The 15,853-nt window shown below is 40.8% G+C and overlaps 1 protein-coding gene across 1 annotated transcript; it reads right to left on the reverse strand.

The window, feature by feature from the left end:
* Positions 1–8,982: 8,982 nt before the first annotated feature.
* Positions 8,983–15,561, reverse strand: LOC126701726 (RAP domain-containing protein, chloroplastic). Its single transcript, XM_050400063.1, is given in 4 exon segments — positions 8,983–9,468; positions 9,471–9,543; positions 13,221–13,303; positions 13,413–15,561. Coding segments are annotated over 4 exon segments (1,989 nt in total). The 5' UTR covers positions 15,214–15,561; the 3' UTR covers positions 8,983–9,436.
* Between the last annotated feature and the right edge of the window lie 292 nt (positions 15,562–15,853).

Consider the following 15,853-nt stretch of genomic DNA (forward strand, 5'->3'; position numbering starts at 1 on the left):
TCGTCTCTAGGGCCACAGACAAATGCTTGCCCTTTTTCAAAACCCTCAAGCAGGCCTTTGCTTGGACTGACGAATGCGAAGCAGCGTTCCAAGAGTTGAAGCGATATCTGAGCAGTCCACCTCTCCTGAGCCCGTCCAAAGGTGGGGAGAACCTATATTTGTACCTGGCAGTATCAGCCTCGGCAGTCAGCGCAGCCTTGATTAGAGAAGAAGGCAAGAAGCAACTCCCGGTGTACTACGTCAGCCAGGCCTTTCAAGGAGCTGAGTTCAGGTACCCAAGAATTGAAAAGATTGCGTTCGCGCTTATAGTAGCCTTGCGCAAGCTCAGACCGTATTTCCAGTCAAATCCTATCCTTGTAATGACGGACCAGCCAATCAAGAAATCAATGAACAAACCGGAAGCAGCAGGGAGAATGGTCCAATGGGCAATCGAACTTAGTCAGTTTGACATCGAGTACCATCCAAGAACAGCCATCAAGGCACAAGCTCTGGCTGACTTCATCGCTGAATTCACTCTTCCAGACGAAGAAGGAACTACCGACGAAGTTGATAAATGGGTAATACAGACAGATGGTTCGTCAGCCCAAAAGAGGGGGGGAGTAGGGGTCGTCATAACCACCCCCGACGGAGAAGTGATGAAATATGGAGTTCAACTGGAGTTCCCAGCCACCAATAACGAAGCCGAATATGAAGGAATATTGACAGGCTTGAGGCTTGGAAAAGCTCTTGGTGCCAAAAACTTGCTTATCCAGAGTGATTCAAAGCTGGTAATCGGATAGATCAGTGGAGAGTACGAGGCAAAGGAAGAAAGGATGCAGAAATACCTTAAACTGACAAGGCAGCTAACTCAGGAGTTCGACACAGTGGATTTCGTCCAGATACCAAGAAACCAGAATATGGGAGCTGACGAAGTGTCGAAACTAGCGTCGTCAGAAGCAGGAAGGACGAGCACAGACGTGGCAATAGAAATTCAGAAATACCCAAGTATTGAAGAGGTGGCAGTGCTCACCACCCAGAGCGCAAACACCTGGATGACGCCCTTAATATCCTTCCTCCGAGATGGGCACCTACCCCAGAATACTGACGAAGCCAGAAAGGTCAAGAAGAGAGCGGCCAGGTTCACGATCCTAAATGATGTCTTGTACAAAAGAGGCTTCTCTATGCCTTACCTAAAGTGCGTCAACGAGGATGAGGCCAAATACATCCTAGAAGAAGTACACGGAGGAATCTGTGGCGACCATGCCGGCCCCAGATCCCTAGTAAACAAGGTAATAAGAGCAGGGTACTTTTGGCCAACCATGCAGGGGGATGCTGCTGACCTCGTCAGAAGATGCGACAAATGCCAGCGGTACGGGAATGTACAACGGCTTCCAGTAGAGAAGATGACGACCATATCCTCCCCATGGCCATTCGCGCAATGGGGAATCGATATCGTCGGTCCTCTGCCCCAAGGTAAAGGTCAGGTAAAATTCCTTCTAGTTGCTATTGATTATTTCACAAAATGGGTTGAAGCAGAGGCCCTAGCAACCATCACTGAGGCTCGGATCCGGAGCTTCGTGTGGAAGAACATAGTCTGCAGGTTCGGGATCCCTTTGACGATCATATCTGATAATGGGAAGCAGTTCGATAGCCAAGGCTTCAGAGAGTTCTGCTCGGACCTCGGGATCAAGAATCAGTTCTCATCCCCGGGACACCCTCAGGCCAATGGACAGACGGAAGTAACAAACAGGACGTTGCTCAAGCTAATCAAAACCAAGCTGGACGAAGCAAAAGGTGCATGGCCAGAAGAACTGCCTAGTGTCTTGTGGGCATACAGGACTACAGCCAGAACCCCGACAGGAGAGACACCCTTCAGGCTTACCTACGGCTCAGAGGCAGTGATTCCAGTAGAGGTTGGAGTAACAAGCATCAGGCGAGAAGCTTTCAGGGAGGGACTCAATGACGAGGGACTGCGGTTCAACCTGGATTGCTTGGATGAAGTAAGAGACAATGCGTCCATTAAAATGACACAGTATCAAAAGAAAATGGCCGAGTATTACAATAAGAGGGTCAAACTTAGGCGTCTGGCCATAGGGGACCTCGTCCTTCGCAAAGTCACTATAGCCACTAAAGACCCTACTCAAGGGAAGCTGGGCCCTACATGGGAAGGGCCATATCGCGTCGTTCACTACTCTAGGCAAGGGAGTTACCATCTGAAAACTCTGGACGGACGAAAGCTCCCTCGTCCTTGGAACATTGAGCATTTAAAGAAATACCATGAGTAAATGTAATACACGAATGCACTCGTTACTGAAGTTAATAAAAGTATTATTCCTTCAATGTTTTTGCGCAGGCAGTACAGGTCGACCATGAGGCCTATAAATCACTAAGTAACAAGATTCCGCCTTAACGGATGTAAGTTACCGACGACCATAATACTATGGTTAAAAGACTAAGTAACAAGATTCCGCCTTGACGGATGTAAGTTACCGACGACCATAATACTATGGTTAAAAGACTAAGTAACAAGATTCCGCCTTGACGGATGTAAGTTACCGACGACCATAATACTATGGTTAAAAAGACAGTAACAAGATTCCGCCTTGACGGATGTAAGTTACCGACGACCATAATACTATGGTTAAAAGACCAAGTGACAAGAGTCCGCCTGGACGGTCATAAGTCAAATAGCAGAAGTCTGCTGACGGAAGAGCACAGTGCATTAAATCGTCAACTAATTAACAAAGCACAAAAAATACGGACGGATGTAAATCAGCCAGAACATCAAAAAGAAAAGTAAGTACGCTTCATTCCAGCCCATAAACACTGGGCCAATATCATCGTTTTCAAAATAAAGTAAATTGTTTTGAAATTAGATTTACAAAAAAAAAGAAAGGCCTAAAACAAGACGGGCACCCACAAAAAAAAAAAAAAAAAAAAAAAAAAAAAAAAAAAAAATTTCTAAGTATGCAGAGTCAAGCATCAGCTGTGCCTTCACTGGCCGGCACGTCAGCAATAGGTTCGGGAGCATCATCACCGGGGGCAGAAGACGAAGCCGCCTCCTCCAGGGCCATTTCCTTGTCCACCTCCTCCAAATCCAGGCTCTCCAGGTTGACTCCAGAAGGATGCTTGATCATGTACCTCCGGAGAAGCTCAAATCCTTTAAAATACCAGCTGAAGAGCATGGTATTGTACTCGTCAGTGGTCTGGAAAGCCTCCACGGATCGAGCGGCGATGGTCACTAGTTTCTCCTTGGCTGCCAGAAGTTGCTCGTCCTTCTCCTGAGTCAACCCGCGCTCAACTCTGAGGTCGTCCTCCAGCACCTTGACCTTCTCCTTCAATGTCGTGGCCTCGTCCATAGAAGTGATCAGGTTCGTCCTCAGGTCAGAGTTCTCCTTCTCCAGAGCCTCCATCCGAGTTGCCAGAGATGCCACCTTGGCCCCTTGAGTGAGGTACTCAGCGGTGATATGGATACTCTCTCCCAACACCTGGAGGAAATTATGAAGTCGTCTGTTAAAAAAAAAAAAAAAAATGATGAAGAGGGAAGAACCCCACACCTGGACAAGTTTGTGGACGTGACGAGAGGCCACATCGTTTAAAGACAAGTCAGATAGAGCCTTCAAGTCCGCTGAAGTAATGACCTCGTGAGCTCTTTCCACGGCCAATGACTCGTCATCCCATATTGTGGATAAACGAGTATCAGTCTTCTCCTTTCCTTTGCCAACCACGCGCGGCCTCTTAGAGCCAGGAGTAGGAATCTCTTCTATAGAAACGGTCGGGGAGGCAGTCCTCGTCGTTTCGGAGGCGATGGAAGGAACAACGCTGAGCGGGATAGAGGCAGACCCCTTCCCGGTGACTCGCACGGTCTTCTTCCCCAGATTGGACAGGGGTTCGTCCTTCTTTGACCTCATCTTCGCGTACATATCCTTGTTGAATTTTGTCGTCATCTCTGCAAGAAGAAAGTGTGTCAAAGAAAAAATTTTAGTGTACATGAGAAGAATCAGCACTGACGAAGTTAAAACTTACTCTTTTTTCCTTCAATGCCAAGCTGACGAAGAACGAAAGGGGATGGGTCAGGACCAAGATTATAAAATGCAAGAGACCGAGGGTCAACCAGCTCGTCCCAGTTCTCAATTGTCTCGGCGTACCCGATGGCAGTCTCTATTCGTTCCTTATATCGTCTCTTCAATCCAGGCCGTCTCTTAACTGTACCAAACAGAGAAACAAAGAAGTCATCAAGACCAGAACTTCAAAATTTACAAGATTGAAACAACGGGGAGAAATACTGACGCACCTAAGGTCGGGGTTCCCCACCGACGGAGCAACCTCAGGATATCACCCCAATCACTGCTAGATTGAGTCTCGAAGTCGTCCCCAGACACAAAGAAAAAGCGCGACTTCCAATACCTGAATGACGAAGGCAATCCCTTGACGAGCCTAATCTTTCTCTCCCAAGGGACTAATTCATAATACCCCCACTCCTTAGACTCCTTCAAACGATACAGGTAGGTGAGCTCGCCTATCTTGATCGTATCCCCGTTGGAGGCCAACCATATTTGCATACAGTTGATGACGATTCTCCACGAGTTAGGCATGAGCTGCCCAGGAGCTATACCAAAGTGATCTAAAAGTTCCATCAGGAACGGGTGGACGGGGAACCTAAGCCCACAGGTAAAGGCTGACTCGTAAAAGCATATTTCGCCTGGAAAGAAGTGACAAGCCCTATCTTCTTCCCTGGGTCGACGAACACGAACCCTAGACGGAAATTGAAACCTATCCTTAAATCTATTCACGGTCTCGTCATCCAGACCACAAATCTCCCTAAGGGCATAAAAAGCCCTAACTTCTCGAGGGCCAGAGACGGCTGTATCTCCTTCAGCCGGGCCACCACTGGATGATAGCCCAGTCTCGAGGTCACTAGACCTAACCTCAGACATTAATCCTCTCCCTACTAAACCCTCAAACCAATTTATCGATTGACGGAGCAAAGGCAACAATTCGCTCAATACGACACTCAGACTATTGCCTTCGTACACAAAATTTTCTAAAAAAGGGTAAGTACCCAAAGACCCCCCTAGACGCGCAAAAAGGAAGGAGATCGACGGGCAAGCTATCCTAACTTCCAAGCTATCAACCATGGAAGGTACAGAAATCGAAAGGCAGAAAAAGGAAAGAAATACGAAACTGAAACCCCAAAAGAAAAACAAAAACCAACACCAGAATAGAAGCGAAAGGGAATCAGAAATTATGCTACAGTAAAAGAAGAAAAAGAAGAAAGAAAAAGGAAAGAAAAACGTACCTCCAATGGCAGAACGGCAGAAACGCAGCACAAAGCAAAGCGGAGAAGAAGGGAAGTCTCAAAATGCTCAGAGTATCACTGAGAAATGGTTTGTTATTGCTCTCTGAGAAGTAGACAAAAAAATTAAAAAAGAGAAGTTTTAAATGTGGGCCAAAAAACGATTGAAAAACCAGCGGGAAACCCAAGGGTCATGCCATTAATTCCACAGATCATCACACGCCACGTGGCCATGACTGCGTGTAGCGCCGCCACTAAGCATTAAAAGCGGAACAGAACCCCAAGAGTCACAAGAAAAACTTTTCATCTTCTGTGATCGTCATGACGTGTCATCGACGACCCCAGAACCTGGGGGGCAACTGACGGGAATGACGATTCTACCTTCTACTGACGAAGATAACAATAGTGACGAAGGAATCATCCATGACGAGGTCATTGGAAATAACGAAGAAAACCATCATCACTGACGAAGACAGGAGGTCATTCAATACAGCCAATCAATGACCTGAGCAGTTACTAAACCAACCAAGCAGACCGTTGGGAGCCTCTTAAAAGTCTCATTACTGGACCATGGGCGTTACTTCTGAAAGCATTAACAGCCTCAACGGCTAGCCCCTAAGGTCCCAAGTATAAAACTCCCATACAATCAACGGAAGGAGGTATGTGCAAAATTACTCTGAAATTATCTTTTACTTCTTTATTGTGTTTAATTGTGATCCTAACTTTGGCATCGGAGACTTTGTGGCAGGCGCCACACCGGTGTCCCTCGTCGAGCCAACCTTCACATTCCACAAGTGATTCCATCTGCTCACTGACTGACGAACTTGCGTTCCATCAGTTCATCTATTTTACAATCTATTCTATTTAAATAATAATATTTTTTAATTTTTTATTAATATTCTTTTTTTCCTATCTCTTTATCTTTTCTTTGTACTTATCTTTTTATCTTTATCTTTATCTTTGTCCTTACCTGTCTCAGACCAATCTTTTGTCCCTCCTTTGTTTCTTCTTCTTCTTCTTCTTCCTTTCATGGCCACTTATTCTTCTTCCTTTCACATGTCAGATCACCTCCCCTCCACAAGCAGCTTCTTCTTCTTCTTCTTTCTCTCATACTTAGATCAGCTCTCCACCACAAGCACCAATCTCCACCACAAGCAACACAAGAATCAAAACCCACAAACACCGATCTCTGTCAACCCACAAGCATTGACTCCGTCGACCCACAAGCATCGATCTCCACTGCCAGCATCGATCCACAAGTATCAAAACTCATTTCCATCAACCCACAAGCACTGATCTCCACCACCAGCATCAATCCACAGGCATCCAAACCCATTTCCATCAACCCACAAACTTTGATTGGGGATGGCAATTTTGCCCCACCTAGCTTGACCCGCCCTTCCTTACTTCGCCCTGCGCGGGTTTTCCGTGCCCCAAAAAGGTGGTGGGGCGAGGATGGGGCAGAATTTTAGCCCCATACCATCGGACGAGGTGGGGATGGGTTTAGACTTTTTAGACCCAACCCACCCCGCCCCGCCTCGCCTAACCCATCCCCGTCCCGTATTGATAAGGTTAAATTGTAAATTTTCCATACCCTAAAACCCTATTATTTAAACAAACATATCATTAACTTATTTTATTCTACCTAACAAGGTTTTCTGCCTCTTTCTTTTTCTTTTCTTTTTTTCTCTAGCAAGGTTGGAAATAAGGTACCAATTTTAACATTTTCTTTTGTCTTTATTATAAAAATTTTATATACAATTGAATTATTGATTTTGTATTATGAGATTTTTGTTTTTGTTGGGATATTGTCTTGTTAAATACTTTAATAATATTATTCAATTTTTGCTAAAAATTAGTTTGATTTGATGGAATAAATTTATTTGTAATTTCAAGTATATTTTTATTAACGAAACAGGTTATATTAAAAACCAATTGTAATAGTTATGGGCAAATTAACAAGAAGTAGAGTTTTACGAGATGGGGCAGGTTTTCGCGGGGCCCCAAGGGGTGGGGATGGGGCAAGAAAATTTTCTTGTCATGCGGGGCGAGGCGGGAATGAAGTAAGACAAAACCATGCAGGGCAAGAGCGAAAACCCCATCCTTTGGACCCGACCCGACCTGCCCCACCCCATTGCCATCCCTAACTCTGAACTCCGCCACCAGCATCGATCCACAAGCATCCAGACCCATTTCCATCGACCCACAAACTTTGATCTTCATCACTAGCACCGATCCACAAGCAACCAACACCAACACCAATCTCTCTCTCTTTCTATTGGTTTGTTCGTGTGGGTGCGTTTGTGTATCTCTATGTTGATTTGTTTGTGTAAATGTGTTTGTGCGTATTAGAGGAAAAAGAAGATGAGGGGAGGAGAAGAGAAGTCTGAGATTGAATTCATTTTGCACATGGAGAAGAGAGAAAAAAAAGTACGAAATTATGAAATTAATAAAATAATAGTATGCAAAGCTATAGTAACAGTGTATATATACATTATTGCTGTAGCAAATGTGTAAATGTGTAAATATACACAGTTTTAGAAGGACTTATGTGGGAAGTTTTGTGGCTTAAATGTGTAAAATTCATCTCTTTTTCTATTATTTAAGAGTATACAAGAGCTGATGCAAATGCTCTAAGGAATTATTATTCCTCGGAATAAATAACTATTACATTACATTATTACAGTGCCTATTACCTTAGTTTTAAAAATCAAAATGGTTAAGGAACCGAAAATAGGTTCGATTTCCGGTTGAACCGATTGAACCGACCTTTTTATCCCGTTCAACTGTCAGTTTTACCGAACTGGTTCCAAGTTCAATTTTCGGTTGAACCAATTGATCTGGTCCAATTTTAAAATAGTGTCTATTACAGTTTACCAAAAATGCCATTAATTCATTCTTCTATGAAAAGTCAAATTAGGCGAGTAGAATAAAACTAATTACACGTTCATTTCTTATGTATAACTAATTCGCATATTAAAAATGGAGGGACTAGAGTCAAGATCGATGGTTAGGAACCAAATCCGAATGGAAATTAATTTGAAGTCACGAGATTTGGTGTCTAGGAAATATAACAAGATAATCAAGTTGACCACCAAAATGATCCATGCACAACCATAAAAAGGAGAGCCAATTGGAGTGTTAGACATTGCCTAAAATATGATTTGCATTAATGGCTTTCCCAACACTTCTCTAAACAATTGATGAGGTCAAAATATTATATCTTACTGTGAGGGAGATGGCATATACGCTGTGAGACCCACTTGCTATGGGGGAGATGGCACATACACTGTGGGACCCAACTGCTGTGAGGGAGATGACATATACACCGGATACACAATATAACATATCGATAGGGTCGACTAAATTTGATTCAACAAGGTTCAAATAGTGAGAATAATACTTTCCTAGTGAGATAATCCCTGACTTATCTCTTAGCTTAGCACGGATCTCCTATCAACGCAGCTAACGGTTGCACAAATTTCATATCATCGTGACTGAATTCCTAGAGCAATTCTAGATTGATGTAGATAATTGGTGCAAAGTTCTTCAATGCAACACACTTCAATGGATGAACCGGAAGTACAGGTTTTTAATCGATAAAGACATTATATCAAATTTTGTCAATCAACATTGAAGGTGTTTTTAAACTGGATCCTTTCGAATATTTAAAGTCTTTTTTTTTTTTTTGATTCCCTACTTAAAAGTAAAAGAGGAAACAAATTGCTAATATAGAAGGAAAATTGAATGTTAAAAAGTCTCCTAGAATCCATCTCTGAGCAGTGGACGTATACCATGTGAAAGAGATGGGTCGCAATGGAAGGCCCATATGCCCCCACTGGGCCATGAAGATGGAGTGGACCCAAAACCCAAACTCTTGGGTCTTACTGAAGACCTATCAAGGTTCTGTCAAATAACCATACTGCTTTTGCTTCTTGCCCATAGTGCAGACTATTATGAACACTGGGTTGTTGATGTGTAACTCATGCCATCCACAAGCATGGAAATTGTCTACAAATATGTATTTCACTAATACATTTTAATTTATACGAGGAACTTTGATTCTACTCCACTCAAAGATACATATCTGCCTTTTCCTTTCTTTCTTTGGGTCATGAATACAATTCCACCAAAATTTCAATAACTCTCAATTGACAATCTTCAACTCTCTCTGATCAAGCAATGTTGCTGTTGCTTCCTCCTAGGTGGTCTTTGAGGATTTCTCTTAGGTAGTCTAGTTGCTCAGAGCTGCCTTGAAGTTCATCCCACTAGAAAAAATAGACCAAGAAAGCCATTTTATCAGTTGATTTAAATTGGGAAGAAACAAACAAATAACAAAAACAAAAGAGGGAGGGGAAACAAAAACAAACAGATGGACCATAATACTTCATCAGGACTTCAATTACCTTGTCCAGAACATGTAAGAAATGGTATGCCATTGATAATAATCCACAATTCAATATAAAGACATTACAAAGTCATGTTTTGTTCTCATGAGATAGTCATAACTCAGAATCAACATGCTTATGAGGCAATTTAAAAATTGTATGGGCTAAATTTGTGCCCAGCTCAACAAATATTTGAAGATACGTAACACATAGTAGTTGCTCATGTCCAAGTCAAGCAGCCCTCTCTCTTATGCGGGACCAAAGATATCTCAATCAAGGCATACAGCCTCTAATGTGGGCAATTTTTGTGCACAAATCACTTTAGTGAATACTGTATTGTTTGACAAATTTGGGAACAAAAGCAATAACAAAAATGCAGTGATGACAAAACCAAGCTAATATTTGGTGTACTAAGATTGAAGAATTTTTCCATTGAGTAGACTTCCTGTTCTAGAATAGCTGGCCACAAATATGCATGGCAGGTCACCCAATAATAAGCAACTACCAAATAGAGATCTAAATGAGTCCCTAATAATATGCCCATTTTCACTTGGTTATGCAATATGTACATAGGTTATAGGTGTCTTTACCAATAATGACTATGAACAAGATGTCTAAAGTGATACTGGGAAATGCTTTCATATTTTAATATGAGAATTATATATGTGAGTGGAAATCAAAATATAGAATTTTGAAAAAAAAAAAAGAAAAAAAAAATTGTCTTGTTCCAACTCAACTTTAGAGTCTGGAAGAATATTCACTCAATCCTATATTTCTAATGCAGTCTGGTGGTTGAGCGTAAGGCACTGTATGTATGTATTTTAGGGGGTTGGACTTCGCTATAGAAGTAAGATCTTCAACAAGGGACATTGGTTCCAGATATACAACTTCTTTACTCTAGGGAAACTGTGTTCATATTTTCATCCACAAAAATATGCTACTCTAATGTTTTCCTATTAATACAATACCGTTTTATCAAAGTGCCTATTCAACTAGAAAAATAAATAAACAAGAAGTCTAGATAAGAAGTCTGTGGTGTTCAGATTGTTTGGAGTTTATTGGCTGATGCCAAAGACAGTTGTTGATTTACTAGCTTGTTGGCAAGGGAGGTTTGGTCATCATTGAAATGGTGTTATTTTGATGGTTGCTCCTCATTGTTTGATGTGGTGTCTTTGGAGAAAGAGAAATGACTGAAGCTTTGAGGATTTTGAGAGCACCTTGCCAGATCTTAAATTACTTTTCTTTTAAACTATATTGGATTGGATGACAGTTGTGGGAAGTTATAAACTATGTTCAGTTTGTTATTTGATAGATCATTTTAATTTGCGTGCTTGATCGTATTGTCCACAGTTCTATGCATCCTGTATACTTGGAGTTGGTGACTTTCTTTTTTGGTCTCAATAAAAATTCTTTATTTATCCACAAAAAAAAATAAAAAATAAAAAATTCTAGATAAGATGGCTCAATTGATAAAAGGGCTATTATACTGAACTCAACTAAGCCTTACCTTCAACTAAGGATCTATATTCATTAATTGGTGACTACGTTGTTTTACTAACTATAAGGTTGAATTTAATCAACTATTTTGTTGGCTTTATTCCATGCCAAATTTGCTTGTAATTCAGCATTTAGAAATCCTGTATTTAGGTGGGAATCATGTAAGGGTAGTGTGTAAGAGAGTGTGAAGAATAGCTCAAGATTGTGCACTCAATAAGGGACTCACAACTGGATCTTGCGACTTGCAAGTCACTAAAGGATGCACACGAGTGAAACATGCAGAGGAGCTGAGGAGTCATGCCAACAGTTGCACTATAGGACAAAAGTCTCAGGTTGGTCAAGCAGTTAGCTCGTGACTTGAACTCACGACTCAGTCCAGTCGCGAGGCCAAGTCGCCAGTCTACTCTGTTTGGGAAAAACTAACTCTTCGCATTCTAAACACACACTAATATAAATATCCTTTATACCCACGAAATGTCAAGAGCTTCCAGAGAGAATTTTGAGAGATAAACCCTAAAGAAAAACAAGATTGACTCATCCACAATCTTCATCCTTTGATTCTCCAAATTCCTCTACTCTGAACTTCTCCATTGATACATCCTTGAGAGGTACATTAGCCAAAACTTTTTCTCATCATACCTATATCTGTAAGGAGGCTATTTGGTGCTTGGAAAACAGTTAGGAAGGGACCAATTGATATTGGTTGATGCTATGTGCTATAGCGGGATCCGATAAGCTAGAGAAGACAAAGGTTTGGTGTAACCTCATTGGAGCAAGAAGCTTGGAGGGCTTAGGTATACTGGGTAGATTAGGTTTGGAAAGTCTTCTACTGTTCATGTATTCCAACTTTATTCTCTAGTGGATTATTGACCGCTTGGAAGGCGGCAGAGAGGTTTTACGCCGAGGACTTCGGTTTCCTCTTTGATAACACATCGCTGTGTTTTCTTTATGTTTGCATCTCTGTTCCTTTAATCTTTGCTATTTAATTTCTACTGTGGTTGTGATTTTATCTAGTTTAGATTGTTTTATCAATTCTGTTTTAGCTTATTTTCATATTCCACACATATATTGTTTGATAATAAGCTTGAATTGGTAATTTGTAATTTGGGGGTCTAAACGTTCAAGGTGTTTTACACACTATTTAAACATTCACTTACTATCAATCTACTCAACTCTCCCTTCTCTAGGCTTGAAATTAATTGTGTAAAAGATTAGTTAACAAAGCATGACATAAGTGGAGTTTATAAAAGGGACACCAAATATAGGTATAAAACTTTTCTATGAAAAATGGACTTAGCTATGGGTGTTTGGTGATCACATATATGTCCAATTGTCATGTTTGTTTGTTTCTGAATAACACCCGCCATTTTGAATTGTTTGACGGCCGTATCTATCTACTCATGTCATGTTGTGTTGACGTGGTGCTCAAAGGTGAAAAGAAAAGGGTCTAGCGTAACCCAAATAATATCACACTACATGCATAAATGATGATTAAATTATATTTACCATTTATTTGAAGATAATCTTCTTCTTTGTATATCCATACAAACAGACACACACATGTGCATCTGTACATATATAAAGTGAGTGCCTAATTAGACATGGTGTAAGATTTGTTAGAAACACAGTCCATAACTTTTGTGGGACTATGTATATTGCCAGACACTGTTGATTACTTCTTCCCACTGCTTTCATGCATACAAAAGATCATCTTGATTGGAGATGAGGGGCTGTTCTATCTATAGAGTGCTCAAGGTTTATGATCTATAAGTAAAAACACCCATGCTTTCATTGCATGTGCATGTGCATGTGGCATGCATATGTTGATATGGTAAAATTTTATATAACTGCAAACAGATTATTAAGCAAGGGCATAAATATAACTGAGCCAAAAAAGTCTCTTAAAGATGTTAACTTCTATCACCATTCTTTTTCTTTTTGGTCAAGGACTTCTTATGATTTTCAAAATGGTTTTATCATGCCATGTAAACCAAGTTGAGTGATGTCTGCTAAAGCAAAGAATTACAAATTTCAGGAAAATGTAAAACATGAAAATTCACCTCTTGATTTGACAATGAATAGACCTTCCAACCAGCAGCAGTAATGTAGCGGTGTTTCAGCATGGTATGTCCTAAAGGTGCCCCTGCAGAGATATGATTAATGGCAATCTAAATCATTAGTTGTTCAAATAACTCACTCAAATATCAGCAGACAGGACATGCTGTACTGTTATAAAAGTAGGCAATACTCACCAGTATTCCTTGAGAAATGAGTTGGCCCATCAATCTCCAAAGCAACCTTCTTATCAACCAAAACTGCATCTAAAGTATACCCATCCACAACATATTCTAGGACCCAATCGAGGCCAGTGCTAACGAGAAGACAAGCTACCTCCTTCTGAAATGATGAAGTTGTTTTCGTATTAAACCTCTTAGTTTTTCTTGCATGAGAAATTTTGTCCTCGAGAGCACTCCTTAGAGATAACTGAAGATGTGAGTACTCTAGCTTCAAGCATTGGTTCACAAGATGAACTTGAGAAGCAAACATGATATCCTCCCTATACTGCTCCGAAATCCTTTGCTCCTCGAAGTGGCTCAGGGTTCTCCATAAATGAGAAAAGAAATTCCGTTCCATTTGTCCAAAAACAGCATAAGACCAAGCTATATTTCCAAGTTGATCCCTATTGAAATTGAGGACAGGAGATCTTAAAGCTTGATCAGAATCAAGATCTTTATTGCTGTCCAAACTGCTATCTTCACAGAATTTAAATTGGCTAGCATTCTTGAAGACGTCATCTAAAGATTCAAGCAAAGGGTCAACAGGCTCATGTAAAGAAGCAAAAGCCCACAAGACCTGAGCAAGTTCCTGCTCCTGGAAAGTGTGAATTATATCCGATGCCCTTTTTGACAATTCTGAAAAGAGTTCAGAAGCAGAGTGCTGCATTGAAGCAAAAGCACCCGCAACATTAGCAACATTCTGAGAATTGAATTCTGAAACTTTGGTTAAGGCCACCTCTGCAACTCTATCCATTTCTGATAGATAAAGAAGCTCACCTCCAATCTTGGACAATGCCCATGATATATTCGAGATACCTTGAGCTGAACATTCTGGTAAGGCCGTCATTGCAATACCCACAAGCATAGACATCTCTCTTTGACGGGCAAAAGCCAGCCTACGTGTTTCTGTCATTGAAACCTTCTCCATGTTCTTAGCAATACGATGAAGAGCAGTAGCAATGTTAAAAGGAGAGAGAGGTGAGGGGCTTAAGCCTTTCCCAACAGCCATGATTGTGTCAGCAGTAACCTCCAACACTTCCTCTGCAGTCTGTGCTTCTATAATAGCTTTGTTCAAGTTAATTTCTTTCCTACGATCAGTGGGCCCCGAAAATTGGGACAACCTCTGAACAAGTTCTTCCATTGCCTTCTCCTTCTTCTCTTCAAACATCCCGCCCGCCATCATACTGACCTTCCTTTTTAGATCATCAATATCATCCAAATTTTCCATATCTTGCAATTCAAAGTCATCCTCCAAATCAGAATCCAAATCTTCTTCAACTTCCTTGAGTTTCCTATCAATTTTCTCATTGTTTACCAATTTCTTCTTCTTCTTTTTCTTTTTCTTCTTGACGGCAACCAAATCCTCCATTTTATGACTCAACCCCCTTGCTTCAATTGATCTGAGGGCAACCTTTCTTGCTCTCACACACCAATCCATTCCATCAGTATCTTCCAACAGCCTAGACTTAATTTGTTTTTTCTTTTTCTTAGGAGGTTTAACATCCAAAGGATCAAGCTCCCCGAGGAACTCCAATTCCCAATCCATACTACTTTCTTTTTCTTTTTCTTCATCACCACCATCAACACTCACTGAGCTAATAGCATGACTATCTCTACCTAAATTTATACAATTTCTTCTCACAAAATCCAGCTCAGGTTTTCGAGTAAAAAACCCAGTTCTTACTTTTAGCATTGGAAGCTTATGAACTATCTTAGGATAAAAAAGGAAGGGTTTAAAGCAAGTTTGGTTAGGGAATGTGTTTAACAACCCTTCCATTGTTTCTCTTCCTAATTCCTATATCTTTCTTCTTCTTTTTCCTAAGCAAAATGATAAACACTAAAGAAACTAATTATCAAACAATGAGCAAGCAATTCAAATTACTTGCCCATGAAGAGAAATCACAAGGTGTTGAGAAAGTGAAACATACCCATTACTCAGAGTGTTGAGAAAACGGAAGCAGTAAAGCAAAAGCCCCACAAAGCTCTTCCCTTTAATTCGATGTTATTTTATAGCAAATTGTTGGAGCGTAGAACAGAGCAGAAGAAATGATATCACAGTCAGATATTTGAAGCTCTCTCAAGGCTCAACACAACGGATAAGAGAAGAAAGAGAGATTGGCTATGCTGTAGTTTGCAAAGTAAACGGTGTCGTTTTTGCCTATTACGATTTATTTTAGAGATATGTGTTAGGGTCATGTGGTTTGATATTGTCAATCATGCCAAATTATGTGTCTTTTATTGAGTTTTGATGTGTCTTAAAATTGTAATTGAAAACCAAATTGAAGACACAAGGTTTGCTCAAGAAAAGTTCAAGAAAAACACATTTTCAACACTTTTTTAGCATATACCTTAATAGAAGTCTCGATACCTCTCGATAGCAACTCGATAGAAGTTGAAACTTACTGTCTCCTCGATAG

Source organism: Quercus robur, chromosome 10 (assembly GCF_932294415.1).
Source record: "Quercus robur chromosome 10, dhQueRobu3.1, whole genome shotgun sequence".
NCBI classification, from domain to species: Eukaryota; Viridiplantae; Streptophyta; class Magnoliopsida; order Fagales; family Fagaceae; genus Quercus; species Quercus robur.